We start from the raw sequence: 20,225 nt of genomic DNA, 5'->3' as shown, positions 1-20,225 counted from the left end.
GTGCTTTCTGGAATCACGTTGCAAGTAAGGACAATCCTGCGGATTTAATATCCCGCGGCATGAACGTGAACGATTTCCTGGTCAGCGAACTGTGGAAGAAAGGTCCAAATTGGCTGTCCAACACCGAAGAGGAATGGCCGGTCACGAAACTCCCTCAGTATCCCGAGCATGGGAAGGAACGACGTAAGCTGATTGCTGCTGTAGTCAGAACTTAATCCACAGTCAACCCGGTGTTCGCAAGATTCTCCTCCTATGAACGTCTACTTCGTGCGACTGCCTACGTTCTGCGTTTCATCTCCAACGTTCGGTGCAAAACCCGCACGCAACCACTCCCTTCCACTGGTCCGCTTCCCAGTATCGCCCTGGCTGTTGAACACCTAGCCATCGCCGAACGTACCTTAGTCCAGCTTGCACAGGCAGATGCATTCCATGAAGAAATCCGTGACCTTCAAAACAACAAGGCCGTCGGAAAGCGATCGTCAACTCGTCTGCTTGCTCCGTTTCTTGATCCTGAGGGAACCATTCGGGTATTTTGGCCAATCCATGGACGGCGACTCGTCCGCAGTATTCTCCGTAGCTGCTACCGTTGCGCCCGAGCCAATCCTGTCCCAACGAGCCAACAGATCGGACAACTACCGACTCACCGAATCACGCCCAGTCGACCGTTTGCTGTTACTGGGATGGACTTTGCCGGACCGGTGTACCTGAAACCGGTACACAAGCGAGCTGCAGCAACGAAAGCGTACATATGCATTTTCGTCTGCTTCTGCACCAAAGCGGTGCATATAGAATTGGTGAGCGACCTCTCAACCCAAGCTTTCCTATCGGCCCTCCGTCGGTTCATAGCGCGTCGTGGACGTCCAACCGACCTCTATTCCGACAATGGGAAGAATTTTCAAGGCGCTGCCAACGAACTGGAGGAAGTTTACCGTTTGCTACAGGACGAAAACCTAAGGGACCAAATCACAACCGACCGCACCAGTGAACAAATCACGTGGCACTTCACTCCACCTAAGGCCCCACACTTCGGAGGGCTGTGGGAAGCAGCGGTGAAGGTGGCCAAAAGTCAATTGTACCGACAGCTCGGTACGTCCAAACTGTCTTTCGAAGACATGTCTACCATTCTTGCACAAATCGAGGCGAGCATGAACTCACGCCCCATCGTGCCTCTAAGCGAAGACCCGAATGACATCGCTGCCCTCACTCCGGCGCATTTTTTGATTGGTGGCCCGATGCATTCACTACCAGAAGTTAGCCTACAACAAATTCCTCTGAATCGCCTTGTCGACCATCACCAGAAGCTTCAGGGTGTCTACCAGCATTTCTGGCATCACTGGAGGCGAGAGTACTTGCAGGAATTGCAACGCGATACGAAGATTTGCCATCCCAACACTGAAATCCAACCGGGTCGACTTGTCGTTCTGATGGACGAACACCAGATGCCGGTGAAGTGGCCGCTAGCCCGAATCGTTGCTGTTCATCCTGGCGAAGACAAGCTGGTGCGAGTAGTGTCATTGCGCACTAGCAGAGGAATCATCGTGCGGCCAATTACAAGAGTTTGCTTGTTACCAATGCAGTATCCAGAAGAGGACACAGTTCTCGAACATCAAGAAGATAAAAGTTAAGTTTTTCTATTGTTCTAATTGTAAATTTGATTACTGAATGTTTGTACTTATTTCGAAGCTTTATATCATTAAGATCAAAATGTTGAAAATCATATTTTTCAAGGTGGCGGCGATGTTGCAACTTCTATGCACTTTACAATTAGGCGCGATCAAAGTTTTCGACCATGTGGCCAAACCCAATCATAAGTATATAACTGCCACACAGATAACACGATAGTGTAGTAGAGCAGCTATCTATCGACTGCGAAACACTGAGCCGATCATAGCCGTAGACACAATTTGCTTTGCTCTGTATAGTCAGTCCACATTATCCATCGTCCGCGTAAGGTCGTCGTCCGTCCGTAGATTTGCCTGTAGAAGAATAAAATACGAAATAGTTGAGAAATACAGTTTACATTCGTTCCTTAAAATAAAGTTTTTTCTAGTCTAAGTGAATCAGTTTTTGTACTTACCTTGCCTGAAGCACCTGTCCGCGTTCGGTCCGTGCGTCTGATCCTTCCTGATCGAAGATTCCAGTGTTTCGTGGCGATGCTGCTGGTCTGTCTCAGCTAACAGACCCAATTTGCACTGTGTACAATTTGCTCCAAATCATTACGGTGCTGAGGCAGGCGTGAAATTTCGTTTTGGATACAACAGAAGCATTTTGAATTTGAACAAAGGGAGATGTGGTAGATTAGAATCTAGAAGGCGCTGCTCTAAGAAGTGAAGTAATTCGGTCGAGATGTCAAGAAGTACAGACGGAAGCCACCATAGTGCATGTCGCATTACTCCATTTCCATTGATAGGTAATGAAGCATCGATTTCTGTACAGTTTTTGTTTTGATTCCTCAGAAATTGATAAAAATCGACTATGATGAAAAGGTCCCGCTATTTACACCCTTCATAGAAATTTACATCTCAGCGAAGGCACGCCCCTTAGCAAACATAATCAATTAAATTTCTGAGGAACCAAATCGGTACTACTGATATTTGACCATGAAACGGAACTCTAGTCACATCCTTGTTTCGCTTTTAGTTTAGTCCCAGAAAAATTCTAGATAAAAGGGGCTTTATGCTAGCAGCAAAACGGAATCAAGCTGGAAAATTTCACTTGAGTCCTTGAATTACCAGTACTTACAGTCCTTGTTGAGTTAATACTCATGATTGTTTTCCTGGCTTCAAGTGTAGTCACGGGACTGACCAACTCCGAGTCCTTAACCATCTGCTAGGTAAAATAGATTAATTTTCAGAAACTGTTGCCAGTAACAAGGACTTTGTACCGCGAATCCTTGAATTACTAGAACATATTACCCTAGCCCGACAAACAATATGAGACTAGAGTTCAGATTGGTAGATCTTACCCCGTAACGCACCACGAAAAGGTGATCTACCCGCGTTACGGGTTACAACTAACTTAGAGCATCTTTAACGGGGGCGACTATTCCGGTGAGTAAAATGATCACCCATAGAGCTGTCATTTTAGTTTAGTCACTCATTCTCACACCGGTTGCTACTATATTTAGTAACTCATTTCCGTACCGGTCGTTGCCTTTTGGGTCAACATATTGGGTTGTGAAAATAATGGTGATCATTACAGGTTGGGAATTTTTGGAACTCTACTGGAATATCTATTATATTGTGGTGCGGAATCATAATAATTCAATCGGAAATACTTGTGAATCTGACTACAATCCTTGGGATTCTGACTGGAATCCATGGGATTCCGACTGGAATCCTTGGGATTCCGACTGGAATCCTTGGGATTCCGACTGGAGTCCTTGGGATTCCAACTGGAATCCTTGGGATTCTAACCAGAATCCTGAGGATTCCAACCGGAATCCTGAGGATTCCAACCGAAATCCTGAGGCTTCCCACCGGAATCCTGAGGATTTCAACCGAAATTCCAGTCGGAATCCCGAGGATTCCAGTGGGAATCCCAAGGATTCCAGTCGGAATCCCAAGGATTCCAGTCGGAATCCCGAGGATTCTAGTCGGAATCCCAAGGATTCCAGTCGGAATCCCAAGGATTCCAGTCGGAATCCCAAGGATTCCAGTCGGAATCCCAAGGATTCCAGTCGGAATCCCAAGGATTCCAGTCGGAATCCCAAGGATTCCAGTCGGAATCCCAAGGATTCCAGTCGGAATCTCAAGGATTCCAGTCGGAATCCCGAGGATTGCAGTCGGAATCCCGAGGATTGCAGTCGGAATCCCGAGAATTGCAGTCGGAATCCCGAGAATTGCAGTCGGAATCCCGAGCATTGCAGTCGGAATCCCGAGAATTGCAGTCGGAATCCCGAGGATTCCAGTCGGAATTCCGAGGATTCCATTCGGAATTCCGAGGATTCCAGTCGGAATCCCGAGGATTCCAGTCGGAATCCCGAGGATTCCAGTCGGAATCCCGAGGATTCCAGTCGGAATCCCGAGGATTCCAGTCGGAATCCCGAGGATTCCAGTCGGAATCCCGAGGATTCCAGTCGGAATCCCGAGGATTCCAGTCGGAATCCCGAGGATTCCAGTCGGAATCCCGAGGATTCCAGTCGGAATCCCGAGGATTCCAGTCGGAATCCCGAGGATTCCAGTCGGAATCCCGAGGATTCCAGTCGGAATCCCGAGGATTCCAGTCGGAATCCCGAGGATTCCAGTCGGAATCCCGAGGATTCCAGTCGGAATCCCGAGGATTCCAGTCGGAATCCCGAGGATTCCAGTCGGAATCCCGAGGATTCCAATCGGAATCCCGGTGATTCCAGTCGGAATCTCGAGGATTTCAGTCGGAATCCCGAGGATTTCAGCTGGAATCTGGTTCGAATACCAAGAATTCCGGTTGGAATCCCGAGAATTCCAGTTGGAATCTCAAGGATTTCGGTTGAAATCCCAAAGATTCGAGGTGAAATTCAAATGAAAGACAAATTCTTTCGAGAAATCGAATATTTCAAAAATTTCTCCCGGATTTCCAATAATTAAATCAGATTCCTAGTATTCTTATCAAATTCTTGAAATTTTACTAGAATTCTCAAAATTTCATAATTTCCACTTTATGCGCATCATATTTTCAAACTTCCCACCAGAATCTCAGAACTCCCACTGTATGCTTAAATTAAAATCGAATAGCAGCGCTACTATCGCGCAACTAAATTTGCTCACCCGATGCTTCCCGAAAGCAGCGCTGTCTTTTTGCTACCCCGGTTAGCAGCGCCCGGTACTGATCAGCGTAATGATGCTGCGCAATGTAATTTAGTTTAGTCGCGCACCGTTAAAGTTGCTCTTAGAATGATTTACTTAAGGTGAAACATCTCGGAATGCAAAGATGGCCGGCACAATGGCCGACTTCTTCACCTACTCACGTTTTCAAAGGCACAAAATGGGAGGAATAGTTGGCAAATGTTCCTGAGCTTTTTATTTTAAGCTTTCTGCTAGTGCACAAAGCCAAAATAAAAAGTGCACTGTTATGTGATGCTTTCTTCGCGTGATTTGTGCCTTTGAAGTTTTAGTGCAATTTTAGAAGTTGATTACAAACTGTTTCACCTTAAACGAATTTGAAAGTGATCGTTCGCGTCACGTGGTTGGTACAGAGTGAATTCAAAAATTTTCACTCGTCTAGGTGGAGAGCCGATCGATTTGAAAAGTCAGGATTAAACGCACAAACGAAAACAAAATTACTTTGTTTTCAGGATTAAACGCACAAAACTACGGTGACGCCATTCATTTTGTTCATAGCGGCCGTCTCGGTTATTTTGATGATCCATAGGCCTTTTCATGTGTCAGGTCCGTCTATGCATTTGTTTACATCGGTGGAGGACCGGTGCATACACGAGGCTGTAATTTTCATAGAAGAACTGTCAAAGAGCTCCCCGATCAGCTGTTTTTGAACGTCATGTGAATAGGCCTATAGGCCAGCTGATCGAGAAGCACTTTGACAGTTCTTCTATGAAAATGACAGGCTCGTGTTAGCACCGGTCCTCCACCGATGTAAACAAATGCATAGACGGATCTGTCACATGAAAAGGCCTATTGTGCCTATAGAGCTTAGTGACATTTGAACACACGTAGACTAGCATACGCTCGTCATACACAGTTTGTTTTTGATTTCCTCAAAGAAACTTGCACACCCTTTCCAGACTCATCAAAATGCATATGGAAATATTACCCAATTTGAATAATTTATACCCGGATTCTGGGTGTTTTCCGAGACAGAGTGCATATTGTTTTCCTCTAAGGTTCACAACTACTTCTACACTAGGGCACCCATACCTGAGAGACTCGCGAAGCGGAAAAATATCAACGTCATATGCAGCCCAGATTCCCCTCTCACGAAACGTCAAATGCAGCCCACCGTTTTTATGGCTGAAAAAGTGAAAAGTATTGTGTTCAAAGTTAACTGTTATTAAAAACCTCAGTCAGCGGAGCAGTTTTTTCCAAAGTTGTTGATAAATCTAAGCAGAAGATTAATTATTTCTAATGTCTGCTACGTTTGCTGGCATGAAATTTCACTCAAATGGATATTTATGATTCGATGTGATGCAAACTCAATCATTTTTTGCTGAGAGGTTCATGTGAGGGATTGAACGGCTTGCGCATAATTTGTATAAACACAAAGTGGAATAAGAAAAAAACTCAACAATCACAGAAAAAGAAGACCGTCTTCGGGAGTCTCGTCTCAGACCCATACCATTGGGCGTGATAACCACTATATTTTCGCCCAATCGCCCATAGTTCAAACGCAACCACAAGCCAAACACTCTTGAAGATTTCTACTTATGCATTACTTTCATGGTTCGAAATTATTAAAAATCATATATATTTTTTAATTTTTTAGTTGAATATTTATGAATTTTATGCTATTTTTTTTCTTTTGTTCTTTTACCCCTGTTGCCAGGCCCCTGACAACCATATATCAATACACAGTGATCTTCGTAGCCATGATGTCCTGGGCGATAAGTGAATATCGCCCACTGTCAGTTGTGACAGCTGTGAAAATATAGACCATTTCTTTGTTTAATGTTTGTTATGGTTTGTTTATAAATTTTTAGTATCGTTATATCAGCCAGTACAGCGTCAAAAACTGAAGCACATTCAATATTACGATGGCTTTGCAAGGAAAGCAAACATTTCAATGCATCCTGCAAGCCTCCTAGCATGCAATAAGTTATTTTATTTCGACGCTTGTTCGATTTCGGATCATAAACATTAAACAAAACATCAATAGACCAATCCAGTTGCCTGCGTAGTAGTGCAATGTTGACAAAATTTTCTTTGTTTGCTGTGAGAACTGTCACAACATTGCTTTTGTTTGCTGTGAGAATCCAAATATAAACAGAATTGCTGCAAAACAACCACTTCCTTGTTGGCCTGCTGTTGACCGAAAGCTCAATAACATCAAACAAACATCGATGCGTTTTCATTCTGAGGAAATCGACTTGTGTAAGATTGATTGTGCGTTGGTGTTCGTGGCAGTTTTCTTGGGGACCTCTATTTATGATTACACTCTCGATTCAATTAACCCGAAAATGGGTAAACACATCAAGATGTTGACTATGCTAGAAGTCGTCTCTTGCCATGGGCCTGCCTGTTACAAAAGTATAAAAAACACAACTTTAAAATCATTTCCAAAAATTTACCCAGGCTATGAATAGAAATCTTCTAGGGGTGTAAAGCATGCAGCCATTTATTTGCCCCCACTTTTGCTCGCCGCCCGCTAAAAAAAAATGTTGACGTCTTGCGATTGCACCAACACACTCGCGCGAGTAAACGTCTAAACACCAAACAATCGGCCGAAAAATCGGAAAATCATCATTCAACGCACCGTCAGCGACAAACTGCTCCCGTTAAATTTACGAAAATTCAATTGTTCCGCTAGTTTTCTAGTAATATAAAGTTAGGTCGCCGTCATGTCCGCCAGATACGATCGTGCCGTAACCGTTTTCTCCCCGGATGGTCACCTGTTGCAGGTGGAATACGCTCAGGAAGCTGTCCGCAAAGGATCCACTGCCGTAAGTTTCCGATAACCTCAAAACTGTTTTGTGTACAATCTTTTGCGCTTGTCATTGCATTGAATCCGGTTTTGGGTTTTCAGGTCGGAGTTCGCGGAAAAGATGTGGTCGTTTTGGGAGTTGAGAAAAAATCGGTGGCAAAGCTTCAGGAAGAGCGGACGGTTAGGAAAATCTGCCTACTGGACCACCACGTAGTGATGGCATTTGCCGGTCTGACTGCCGATGCTCGCATTTTGATCAACCGGGCTCAAGTCGAGTGCCAGAGCCACAAACTGAACGTCGAAGATCCGGTCACTCTAGAGTACATTACCCGGTTCATCGCCGGATTGAAGCAGAAGTACACCCAGAGTAACGGCCGTCGACCTTTCGGAATTTCCTGTCTTATTGGAGGATTCGATTACGATGGACAGCCTCATTTGTATCAGACGGAACCATCCGGAATCTACTACGAGTGGAAGGCAAATGCCACGGGGCGATCGGCTAAAACCGTGCGGGAATTTTTGGAAAAGTACTACACTCCGGAACAGGTAGAATCCGAGGACGGAGCCATTAAGCTGGCCATCAAAGCCTTGCTGGAAGTGGTTCAGTCTGGGCAGAAGAATTTGGAGGTGGCCGTAATGAAGCGGAATCAACCGATGCAAATGCTGGATGCGGAAACGATCGAGAAGTATGTGGCGATCATCGAGAAGGAGAAGGAAGAGGAAGCGGAGAAGAAAAAACAGAAGAAGTAAACCTGTGTGATGTGGGTAAGGATTATGATACTTTTCTTTCATTTTGCGGTACGATTAATGATATCCAATATATTGGAATAAAAAAAAACTGTTTCGGTTACAGAACTGCAAGGATCATCTGCAAGGACATTTTTTTTTCAACAGCTCAAAAGGAGCTGTTCATAAAGTTTGGAAATAGTTAAGCTACATCGATTTCGGCACATAAGACTCCTTGCAATGTTAGCATAAAATTGCGAAACTTATGAACAGCTCCGTGGCGTGAGGAATGCAGTATCCGAACGATCCTTGCTAATCATCATTGATGTATTATTAGGTCAGAACTGATAACAGGCCTCTTTAAGGTCGCTTAGTAATGAAAGTCTCTGTTTTCAATGGAAGGCACGGTGCCCCGACAGGCCGTTATTATGCAAAAAAATGGTCCATCAAATCTGAGAACAGGGCTCGATTCCTTATACTATTCTGCACCTCTGGGCCAATTTAAAAAAAATCTCGAGAAATCTTGATTTGAAATTTTTGGTTCAAAATTCCAATATAAACCATTAAAATTACGTGAAAGCACTGAAAAAATGCTAAAAAAAGTTGGCCAAACTGTTCTCAACAAGTTTACAATTGTTACCGTTGTTATAATTAGAAACATTTGCAACTGACTTAACTTACAGGAGTGACTTAAGGCTGAGTAGCCCGTCATTCGTTTTGGCAACAATGATGATTTTTTAGCTTGCATTTCAAAGTGATAATACTCAGCCTTGTTAGTTTATATTGACTTGAAAAAGTATCACTGTACGCGCTAACATGCATAAAGTATGCTGATACTTTTTCAGGTGTGTCAGTGTAAAACCAACTGTTTTTCTTTGATTCGAAATCGAGTGATGAATTAGCAACAATCATCAACGACACGTACAAATTGCAATGACGGCCTACTTCGCCTTAAGTATGTTTCTACATGGATTAAACCAGTAAGCTTGGAATAATAGAATGAAATCCAAGACATAAGTTTCAATACGATATTCATGTTATGTTCGATAAACATGAATTATTCAATGCTGAATATTATTTATTTACAGCTTATTTTTCAACTTTCCCACTAAGCGACCAGCCCACCAAAGTCTGCCGTTTTTATTTTAATTAATAAAATTTACTTCTCTGTATATCTGGTTTCTGCCGAGTTTTACCCTCAGCACTCTACGTAAAAAATATCCGGTTCTATGTTCTCAGCCACAACAGGATTTCAACTACACCGAACTCAACTTCATTATTGTTATTATCTTTATTAAAAAGACTTTCAGCTCAGATCGTGGCTGGTTCGTCTCTGGAAGAAAAAGGGAGAGGGCTTCACAATGAGGGGCCCCCTATCATACAGTTTCATAGTTTAGTTACAATAACAAAGGATATTCGTATAAAATCGATATACAACACATTAAGGTGATTATAGAACGAAGCCACACCTCAAATTTTCAAGAGCACAAGACTTGAGAACCAAAAAGCGCTCCGCGTTAAAAATTCATCCCATTGGTCACCACCAGCAAGCAAGTAATTTGATTGATTTTCAACGAGAACTATTGTCAGATTCTCCAGCCTTGTGCCCTTGAAAATTTGAAGTTTGGCTTCGTTTTAAAATCACCTTAACACAAAATCGTAGCTCAATTGATCCTTATGATGAATGGTGTGGATATTTTATGTTGGGTCTGTGTTTTGGGGCTCAAATGGCAAATCCGCCATATTTGATGAATGAAATTAGTGCTGTTTTTCTGGTTGGGTCGTTTGCAAGGATGTCTCTTATGTTGTTTGATATATCATAGCGATCTCGTATTCCCTGGTAGAATGGACAGTTGACTAGAAGGTGTTCCACCGTCATGGTTATGTTGCATGTTAAACATATTCTGCGAAAAGGTCCCGTGGATCCCATATTGTGTGTAGCGTGAGTATGTCCAACTCGTAGGCGAGAAGGTATCAGTTGATCGTGGCGATTGGTAGTGTCGGTCCATTGTGTAATTTCTCCCTTAATTTTGCGTATGAAGGGTTGTCTCACATTGGCCCATTCTTGAGCCCATGCTACGCGGATTGTAGACTTTAACCAGTGTTTCAGATCCGCACCTGGTGTCAACCTGGTGAACTCAATTTCAAAGTTAACTTCAAAGAAATTATCAATAAGTACTACTTAACAATCAACATCACCAGGGTTTTCATTATCTAATAGAACCCATCGTCAATCTTTTTATTGATTTTTATAGTTGCATGTGGAAAAATAAACAGCGTCAGTTGTGTTGGTGCTGAGACAGTAGTTGAAGTTGTTGAAGAGCCATAGAACACTTGTGACGTGTGATAATGATGTTCCTCGTTTAGTAAAAACACGTTTTCTGGCTACGAATTTCTTATTTCACGGGTTACGTAACCAGCTTAGGAAGCCGCAACTTGCAAAGGGAAACGACATTTCTACACTGTTTCTTGATAAAGGCTTATCTGACTTCATGGATCCAGTCTTTCGTTAATAACTTCGCCAAAACACCTCACGATCCTTTATTATACAACACTGGAAAGTGTTTTCAATAATAATGCAAAAAGAGCAACGATAAAAGCAATTTAATTTGAGTTGTGAAGTTTGATTTGACTTATTAAAATTCCAAATAGATCGGCCATTGTACAAGTAAGAAAGAATATGCTTATCGCTTTCTAGAAATTTTATAAACAACAAAATAGTAACAATATGAGAGTGATGCTAAGGGCTGCTGATGGCACGATGCGACGCTTTAGGAGATTTTGATATTGATTGAACATTACTATAAAGAGCGCAATTCAATCGATGGTGATAACTTTACAAACTTTATCTGTTTTTGCACTGATTGACGATGCTGATTTATATAAAAATATTTGATATTACCCTTGATGATGATACTTCCCTGACCAGAAATATTCTATTTTGGGCATCCTTTTCGAAGCTATTCTATCCAGGTATCCATGTACTGCTTTCAATCCTGAAATTATTCTTATTGTGCATGCTCATGCATTATATTGGTGATGCTCATAATCATGCAACAGACAAGAAGGAGAGAAAAAGAGAATATAGGAACAGTGATTAGTAATGAGTTAATTATGTAGTTTTGTTAGAATTATAAACAATTAAACAGTAGTAATGAATAGCTTACAAAATGACTTTGCAGCATAGCTGAGCCTTTCGGATCGTAAGACCGATGTATAAACATAATTTGTTTCGAAATTGTCCGCGTGGTCTTCTAGTGCCCCTATTAGATAAGAATCATTCATAGACATACATACCGAATGCTCGCCATGACCCTATGACCAACATTTGTATATGTATAGCCTTAGCTGATGTGGCTTTTCTAATAGGTAGTTCTTTCACTCATTGATTGTCTTCAAAACCTTGTCAAGTATAGAAAATTGATTTTATTTCATTTATTACTATATTGAAGCTACATTGTACTTATTAAGTATTAGGTATTATTTTATGTTTTTATCACTATTGATATTACAGGGCTGGTAGCAAGTCACTTTTTAGTGACTTGGTCACTTTTTTCGACCAGGTCACTAGAAAGTCACTATTTCCAACAAAAAGTCACTAAAGTCACTTTTTTCCGATAATTGGTCACTAAAGTCACTATTTTGATTTCTGGTATTGAAATTTGAGTCTGGGTTATCTTTTCAAACACAAACAGCAAGAAATAGATAAACTGACACTTATATTGAGCTATTCGGTAATCCAATCCGCATGGTTATTAAATTAATTAACTCATTACGCGTGGTAAAGATGGACAAATTATGGGTGAAATTATGAAAAAAATCCACGTGCTCGGCTGGGATCCCAGCCGAGCACGTGGATTTTTTTCATAATTTCACCCATAATTTGTCCATCTTTACCACGCGTAATGAGTTAATTAATTTAAGAAATAGATATTTATTATTATAAAAACAAAAAAGTGTGATTTTGAAATTTAAGAGTCAAAAGAGATATGGATTCCTGAATATTTCGTACACATTTGCAACGGAAAATATAACTAAAAATCTGGGATACGTTTTGGAGAATATGCTGGCAATAAATTTGGCCTGAATTTTGTTGTCGTAATATTTTAATAAATATTAACGAATACCAGGGCCAATATCTGACGGATCTGCTGAATTAATTACTAATGTACTTTCTGCAGTAATATGTGACCATAGAAGGAATCTTTAACCTATTATTTGAAAGATCCTCATCAAAATTCCTCCCGGAGATAAGCCAGAGACGGGTTTTAATGACAAACAAAAAATCAAAGAGTTTGTTTGAAACTTGCCAAGGACTTCAAAATCCAGCACTAATATTGATAGGAATCATTTGATCATAGGTCAACTATTTCTATATAAAACGGGTCGTAAAACAGATAAAACGTGAGATTACGAGTCGTCACTGAGTGATACGATTGTTTTCAATAATTCTAGGGTGGCCGCTGGACCGGGGAAAAAGACAGGAAAACCAGAAATTTGAGATGGTCACCGGGAAAATAGTTTTGACCGAACATCTTCAAGCACTTAGTTTCAATTAGTTTTAACTATTTTTTCTTTTGAAACAACAAATTTGTGCATTGAAATAAAACCTTCCATTTTTTTAAATCAAATTACACTGTTTTTTGATGGGACGATGATCTTGTTTGAAATAAAAACATTTTTTTGTTGGTCCCAGTCCCTTTATTCGTTTTTTGTTTTTTTAGGAAATAAACAATAAACAACGATAATCGCTTCGAAACGTCTACTTTACTTTTATTTTGTGAAAGTAGAAGTATTCGTACATGCACCAAAATCCCTTCAGCTGAATAATGTTCTTTAATCCGCTTCGCGACAAAGTGACGGGATAAAATAACCAGCTCGTGTAAGAGTTGCCTGCAATACTGGAGAATGCATTAGTGGAATTAAAATTTTAGAAAAGATGGTTAATACTTACCAACAATAATTCTGAATGTGGATTTTATTACTCCAAAACTGGCAATCTATGAATACTCCAATACAAAAATCTATGACCTGAACTTCTCGCACGAACATTTTAACCACGCCATGTACTTCAGCATAATTTCATGTATCGGTGATATCCGCTTTTTCACCGTTTCTACTAAGCAACAAAATGGCGGAACAGTTTTTATGTTACATGGATAATTATTAGAATCAATACTGATGTAAATTGAAACAAATAAACTTTTATTTGACGTAAAGTTTTTGTTTTTTGTTTGAAAAATAAATCTAATTAAAAATTTACCCAGTAAATTCAACAATATGGTTGCTTTATTTTGATAAAAATGATTGTTGTTTCAACGCATTTTTTATATTACAACAAATTGAACAAGTCTATTGAGAACAACAAAGTTATTTATTGTTTTGAATAGCTGGTATTTTTCTGCGTGTTGGACAGATTACACCCGATTCTGTTATTGCACGGTTTTTTTTTCTTCACGGCCGTGCAAAAAAAGTTTCCATACATTTTTTGTCGCCAAAACCTTATTTTTGCATGAAACGTCGAGAAATGGTGTTACTTTTTTGCACGGTTTTTTGAAATTTTGAACTGAAACTTTTTTTTTGCACAATACCTACGCATCCCCGTGCAAAAACAGAATCGGGTGTAATTCAGAAGTAGGATTGGCGGATTTCTGAGATGATACTGATTTTTGATGAAGCCTTGTCTGGATTACCTATTAGTTATTCATTGATCTATGAAAAAGTTCTTATGAGGCCCCTGACGAGATTTTGTATAGATTTCTGCAGATTTACAGTGTATTTTTCCAATCATTCCCAACAAATTTTATATAAAATTGTTCATGTATTCATGAAAAAATCTTTTGAAGTAAATAAAAAGCGAGGTCCTTTAGGTAATCTTAGTCAGATTTTTGTTAAGTTTTTGACGCAATTCTTAGCAAAATTTTTGATAGATTGCTTGTTAGATGCAATTTTAGATTTAGGGAGCGGACAGTGCCGGACAGCACCCAATACCGGACAAAGCCGAAACATTGAGAAATCATGGTCCAATCAAGATGGTGTATTAGTAGAAAAGAAAGCTATTATGTAGACTAATGTTTGCGTAGAATAACACATCCTTGAAATATGCATGCCTTTTTAAAAAATTAGAAAAGTTTGAAAATCTTTAAGAAATTGACGTATCTCCTTAAAGTTGAGCCTATTTAGTAATTATTTTGAATATTAAAAAATACTTTGGATCCCGCAAGCATGATCGAACATAATCGTAATTTGATAGTATGAATGTATTTTGTACCATAATTAAACTAAATATGGACAAATTACAATTTCAGGGTGGCCACCGAACCGGGAAAAACGGGAAAAGCGGGAAAAAGACGGGAATTTGAATCCATCGGGAAAAAGACGGGAAAAACCGGGAATTTGAGATGGTCACCGGGAAAACCATTTTGAACGAACATCTTCAAGTTCTAAATTTACAAACCACCAAAAATAAGTCGTAGAAATAGTCTAATTTGCTACACAAAAGTTCTTAGAAATGTTTCATATCGATTGGCAATGTTTCGAAATCGTTTGTTTTTTCTCTCACTACCAGGGTTTGATTTTTTCACTAACATAGGGGCGGTCCATTAATTACGTGAGACAATTTTCGGGGTTTTTCAACCCCACCTCCCCCCATGTTAAGATTTTTTGTATGAAAATTATAAATTGATTGTATGATACGTAAGAAATCTCAGAACCACCACCCCCACGCCCTCCACCATAATCCCTTACGTAATTAATGGACGGCTCCATATCTGACACAAAGTTTTGAATCGAAGGTTCAAAATTTCGTTTTTTTTTCAAAGCCTCTACGGCCTACTGGGCAATACAACGTTTACCGGGACTGCTAGTTGTTGAAATGAATCAAAAGTGCCAAGAGTAGAAACCAAGGCTGTAAGTGACAGAAACCTAGTTTTGAGTTTTAAGTTTTTTAAACAATTTTTCATACCATACTAATTGTGCGGGACCAAAAAAAAAATAACTCGAATATTATTATTTTTCTTATTGAACGGAAAAATCACCTAAAAATATCGTTGAAAAGCTTGAAGTAGATTTTTTTAGCATATTCAGTTAAAAACCGACCAAAGGGTTATCCTTTTGCGTATGGGCCTCTCAATTAAAAACCGGGAAAATTTTGAAAATCATACCGGGAAAACCGGGAAAAAAGCTGGAATTTCAAAACGGATATTTGGTGGCCACCCTGCAATTTTGGTTAAGCACCTCCAGTCCCTCAGTTTCGGACAGCTTGATTTGTTATATGATACCATTGTAATTATTGCATCAGTGTCTCAAAATACTTTCATTTTTCATGGGTTCCGTCGATCATGGTATCAAACATGCAATAAAATTAAGAAGAATAAACATTCAGAACAACATCGTAAAATGTGCTATTTTTCATCTTATATGAAAGAGGTTTTTGATAGGCATCTTGCAAACTAAGAAAAACTCAAATAATTCTTGTAAATGTTGCAAATGCATTGAATTGGTAATTATAAACTATTCCTATAGTGTACACATTCAATGATGTTCAAATTTACAGAATTCGAGGCATTTCCAGACCGTGTCCGGTATTGGATGCCACCTCTCAAGATCGATCAATTTGGTACTAAAATACATCATCAAAATACAATGTCAAAATACATATTTATATTTTCAAATTAATTTTTGTACACTATAAAAATGATAATATTTATCATAAATGGGTAACACGAGTCCATAAAAACAATATTTTTCGAATTATGAATTTAGTGGCTTAAGTGTCCGGTACTGGGGGATCTCCCCCTATGTCAAAAATTGAACCAGCTTCAAAGGAGAAAATAAAATGTTTTCGGAGATACCGTTTCTGTTAAAAAGATCCAACATAAGTTTCACCAGATTAAGAATTTGTCCAGGAATCAGTCCTGGTCTATGGCTAACGCATAATTTCGAAGGCAGTCTTAGAAGGTTTGTTATTGAGCTTTGCAGTTTTTGGGAAAATCAGTATAAATTACACAGAGCAAAAATTTGTTCATATAATTACAAAAGCTCTCTGAAATTCCAATGACTTCACCCTGTCCACCCTGGGCTTTTAGATATTTCAACAAATAAGTTCATATAGTTTTGTCCAAAACTTTTGAAATTCAAATCATATTCAGCTCACAGTATTAATCAAACATAATTTAATTTGTAATCTCAAGTCTTCCGATTTTGACTATTCTATATAGAAACTAAAATTTAAAGATTTTTTTAAATAGGGCATCCGGGAATTGAAAAACTGATTTTGAATGGACACCCTAACTACTGCATTGCCCATATTCGCATGGTATTGTATGCGACCAAACAGTAAGTTTCAATCATGATCATAGCAGACTGTGAAAGATAATATCCGTTTCGATAACGGTCGTTTCCGGAATTTGCCTGGTAGAGTATCGAACAATGCTCATTTTTCAGTTAACGATCGCTTGATCATGAATCATACTCATCAGGAAGATCATAATCATGCTCATTCACAAACTAATTTTAATCCGTCGGGTAGCCGTTCGAATCTTTCAATTTCGAATGTATCTACCCACGGTAAATCCTTTGCCGATATCGTAGCAGGAAATTCGAACTCCTCCCCTGTTCGATCCATGGGTACCCATTCTACTTGTTTCAAATCAAATGAAAAAAACTCTACCGCCACAGGTAACTCCGCTTCTTCGTCCACCGGAAATTCCAATGGGAAATCACATGACATGTCTGCCTCTGATTTTAATTTTCTAACTGAACAATTGAATCTAATGATTGATGCAATGTTCAAAGCCACCACTATGACTGAAGCAGTCCAAGTAGGTGTAAAATTTACAAATCAAATTGTTATTGGATTACGTTTTTCTAATGGATCCAAATAATAATTTAAATATTTTAAATTTGAATGCTCGTTCTCTGAATGGTAAAGAGGACGAGCTGTTTAATTTTCTTACGGTTAATAACGTGCATATAGCAATTATTACCGAAACGTATTTAAAACCTGGATCTAAACTCAAAAGAGATCCTAACTTTTTTGTTTATCGTAATGATCGACTTGATGGGGCATGTGGAGGAGTTGCAATCATCATTCATAGGCGTATAAAACATCAACTGTTTTCATCATTTGAAACTAAAGTTTTTGAAACTTTAGGTGTTTCTGTTGAAACACAGTTTGGTAAATATACTTTCATAGCTGCCTATTTGCCTTTTCAATGCTCTGGACAGCAAGTTAATTTGCTCCAAACTGACTTGCGAAAATTGAATCGCAATAAGTCACATTTTTTTGTCATTGGTGACTTTAATGCCAAACATCGGTCATGGAATAATTCTCAAAGTAATTCCAACGGCAGAATTTTATTTGATGAGTGCTCTTCAGGATATTTCTCAATTCAATACCCTGATAGCCCCACATGTTTTTCCTCTTCTAGAAATCCATCTACGATTGATTTGGTCTTAACCGACTCTAGTCATCTTTGTAGCCAACTGATTACTCATGCTGATTTTGATTCTGATCATGTCCCTGTTACATTTCAAATATCCCAAGAAGCGATTCTCAATCCTATCAGCTCCACTTTCAATTATTTACGAGCTGACTGGAATATATATACAACGTATGTTGACTCTAATCTTGATGTTAACATTTCTTTAGAAACTAAACTTGATATTGACAATGCTCTTGAAACTTTAACAAATTCCATTGTTGAAGCCCGGAGCATTGCAATTCCAAAATGTGAAGTAAAATTTGAATCCGTGATTATAGACGATGATCTTAAACTTTTGATCCGTCTTAAAAACGTGAGGAGAAGGCAATTTCAACGCACTCGCGATCCTGCTATGAATATGGCAGGATTTGCAGAAAGAAATCAAGAAACGTTTTGCTCAATTAAGAAACAAAAATTTTGAAAATAAAATTTCTCAATTGGACCCTGGCTCTAAGCCCTTTTGGAAATTATCTAAAATCTTGAAAAAACCTCAGAAGCCAATACCGGCATTGAAAGAGGAAAACAAATTATTACTAACTAATTGCGAAAAAGCTCAAAAACTTGCTATGCAGTTTGAAAGTGCGCACAATTTTAATTTAGGACTTACTAGTCCAATTGAAAATGAAGTTACTCAGGAGTTCGAAAATATTCTCAATCAAGAGAACGTTTTCGAAAATGCCTGGGAGACTGATTTGGAAGAAGTGAGAACTATTATTAAAAAATTCAAAAACATGAAAGCTCCTGGCGATGATGGAATTTTCTACATCCTCATCAAGAAACTTCCAGAAAGTAGCTTATCATTTTTAGTTGATATATTTAACAAATGTTTTCAATTAGCATATTTTCCTGACAAATGGAAAAATGCTAAGGTTGTTCCAATTTTAAAACCAGACAAAAATCCTGCAGAAGCTTCTAGCTATCGTCCAATCAGTTTGCTTTCCTCCATCAGTAAACTTTTTGAAAAGGTTATTTTGAACAGAATGATGGCCCACATCAACGAAAATTCAATTTTTGCCAATGAACAGTTCGGATTCCGCCATGGACATTCGACCACTCATCAACTTTTACGTGTAACAAATTTGATCCGTTCCAACAAATCTGAAGGCTATTCTACTGGTCTTGCTCTTCTAGACATAGAAAAAGCATTCGACAGTGTTTGGCATGAGGGTTTGATTGTAAAATTAAAAAACTTTAATTTTCCAACATACATTGTTAGAATAATTCAAAGTTATCTGTCAAATCGTACACTTCAGGTTAATTATCAGAACTCCAGATCTGAAAGACTTCCTGTAAGAGCTGGTGTTCCTCAAGGCAGCATTTTGGGACCAATATTATACAATATTTTCACATCTGACTTACCTGAGTTACCTCAGGGATGTCAAAAATCTTTGTTTGCGGATGACACAGGCCTCTCCGCCAAAGGTCGAAGCCTGCGTGTCATCTGTAGTCGATTGCAAAAAAGTTTGGATATTTTTTCTTCATACTTGCAAAAATGGAAGATTTCTCCAAATGCTTCCAAAACTCAACTAATAATATTCCCACATAAACCAAAAGCTCTTTATTTGAAACCTTCAAGTAGACATGTTGTCACGATGAGAGGGGTTCCAATAAATTGGTCAGATGAAGTTAAGTATCTAGGGCTCATGCTAGATAAGAATTTAACTTTCAAAAATCACATTGAGGGCATTCAAGCCAAATGTAATAAATATGTAAAATGTCTCTATCCCCTTATTAATAGAAAATCAAAACTTTGTCTTTTTTTTTTTTTTTTTTTTTTTGTAGAGCAAAATTTTTATTCAGCTGTCATAACTATTATTGAACAATAATTAAACATGCATGCTTGTTTGTGGCTCTGAATTGTTAGTTGGGTAGTGAACTCGTGCGTTGGTCACATTGAGATTTATTTATTTTATTTATATTTATACACCAACAGACAGTAAGCCCCAATGATGTTTTAAACTAGAAAATACAGTAAAATACTAAGTTGAAACTTAACAAAACAAGGCAACAAAATGTCAAAAAATAAAACAAATGAAAGTCACAAATATTCACACAGAGAGTCGGGATAAAATTTCTACATAGTTACGACGTATTACTTGACGGGACAGGTGAAAATCAAACCCTTCAGCAACCCTATTGAACACGCGTTGAAGACCGACCATAGCACTGTTTTGGCCATAGTTAGTTCGTCGCAATGGTAACCTCAACATAGCATTGTTACGCAACGTCCTGGAGTGAGCACTCGCATTGATAGATTCCAGGAGCGCAGGACAGTCTATTCTTCCTGAAAGCAAGTCAGCCACTACCATCGCTCTATTGACGTCTCTACGGGTCTGCAGTGATTCCAGTTGAATGAGTTGACACCTACTTTGGTAGCTAGGCAACCGGAACGGGTCTCGCCATGGAAGTCGACGGAGAGCATAACGGATGAAGCGACGTTGC

At 39.1% G+C, this 20,225-nt stretch overlaps 1 protein-coding gene across 1 annotated transcript; it reads left to right on the top strand.

Annotated features, from left to right (window-relative positions):
- The first annotated feature begins 7,352 nt into the window (after window positions 1-7,352).
- LOC5567100 (proteasome subunit alpha type-7-1) lies at window positions 7,353-8,439 on the top strand. Its single transcript, XM_001651448.2, has 2 exons — window positions 7,353-7,591; window positions 7,675-8,439. The coding sequence occupies exons 1-2, from the start codon at window positions 7,490-7,492 to the stop codon at window positions 8,320-8,322; spliced, it is 750 nt and encodes a 249-aa protein (XP_001651498.1). The 5' UTR covers window positions 7,353-7,489; the 3' UTR covers window positions 8,323-8,439.
- The last annotated feature ends 11,786 nt before the right edge of the window (window positions 8,440-20,225 follow it).

The sequence above is a fragment of the Aedes aegypti genome, chromosome 1 (genome assembly GCF_002204515.2).
Source record: "Aedes aegypti strain LVP_AGWG chromosome 1, AaegL5.0 Primary Assembly, whole genome shotgun sequence".
In the NCBI taxonomy this organism is placed as follows: Eukaryota; Metazoa; Arthropoda; class Insecta; order Diptera; family Culicidae; genus Aedes; species Aedes aegypti.
Note: the sequence above shows the minus strand (reverse complement) of the source record. Positions and strands in the feature narration are given on the sequence as shown.

Coding starts and splice junctions, on each gene's coding strand:
- LOC5567100 (XM_001651448.2), top strand. CDS start 7,490: ATGTCCGCCAGATACGATCGTGCCGTAACCGTTTTCTCCCCGGATGGT. Junction 7,592..7,674: donor TCCGCAAAGGATCCACTGCC/GTAAGTTTCCGA, acceptor TTGGGTTTTCAG/GTCGGAGTTCGCGGAAAAGA.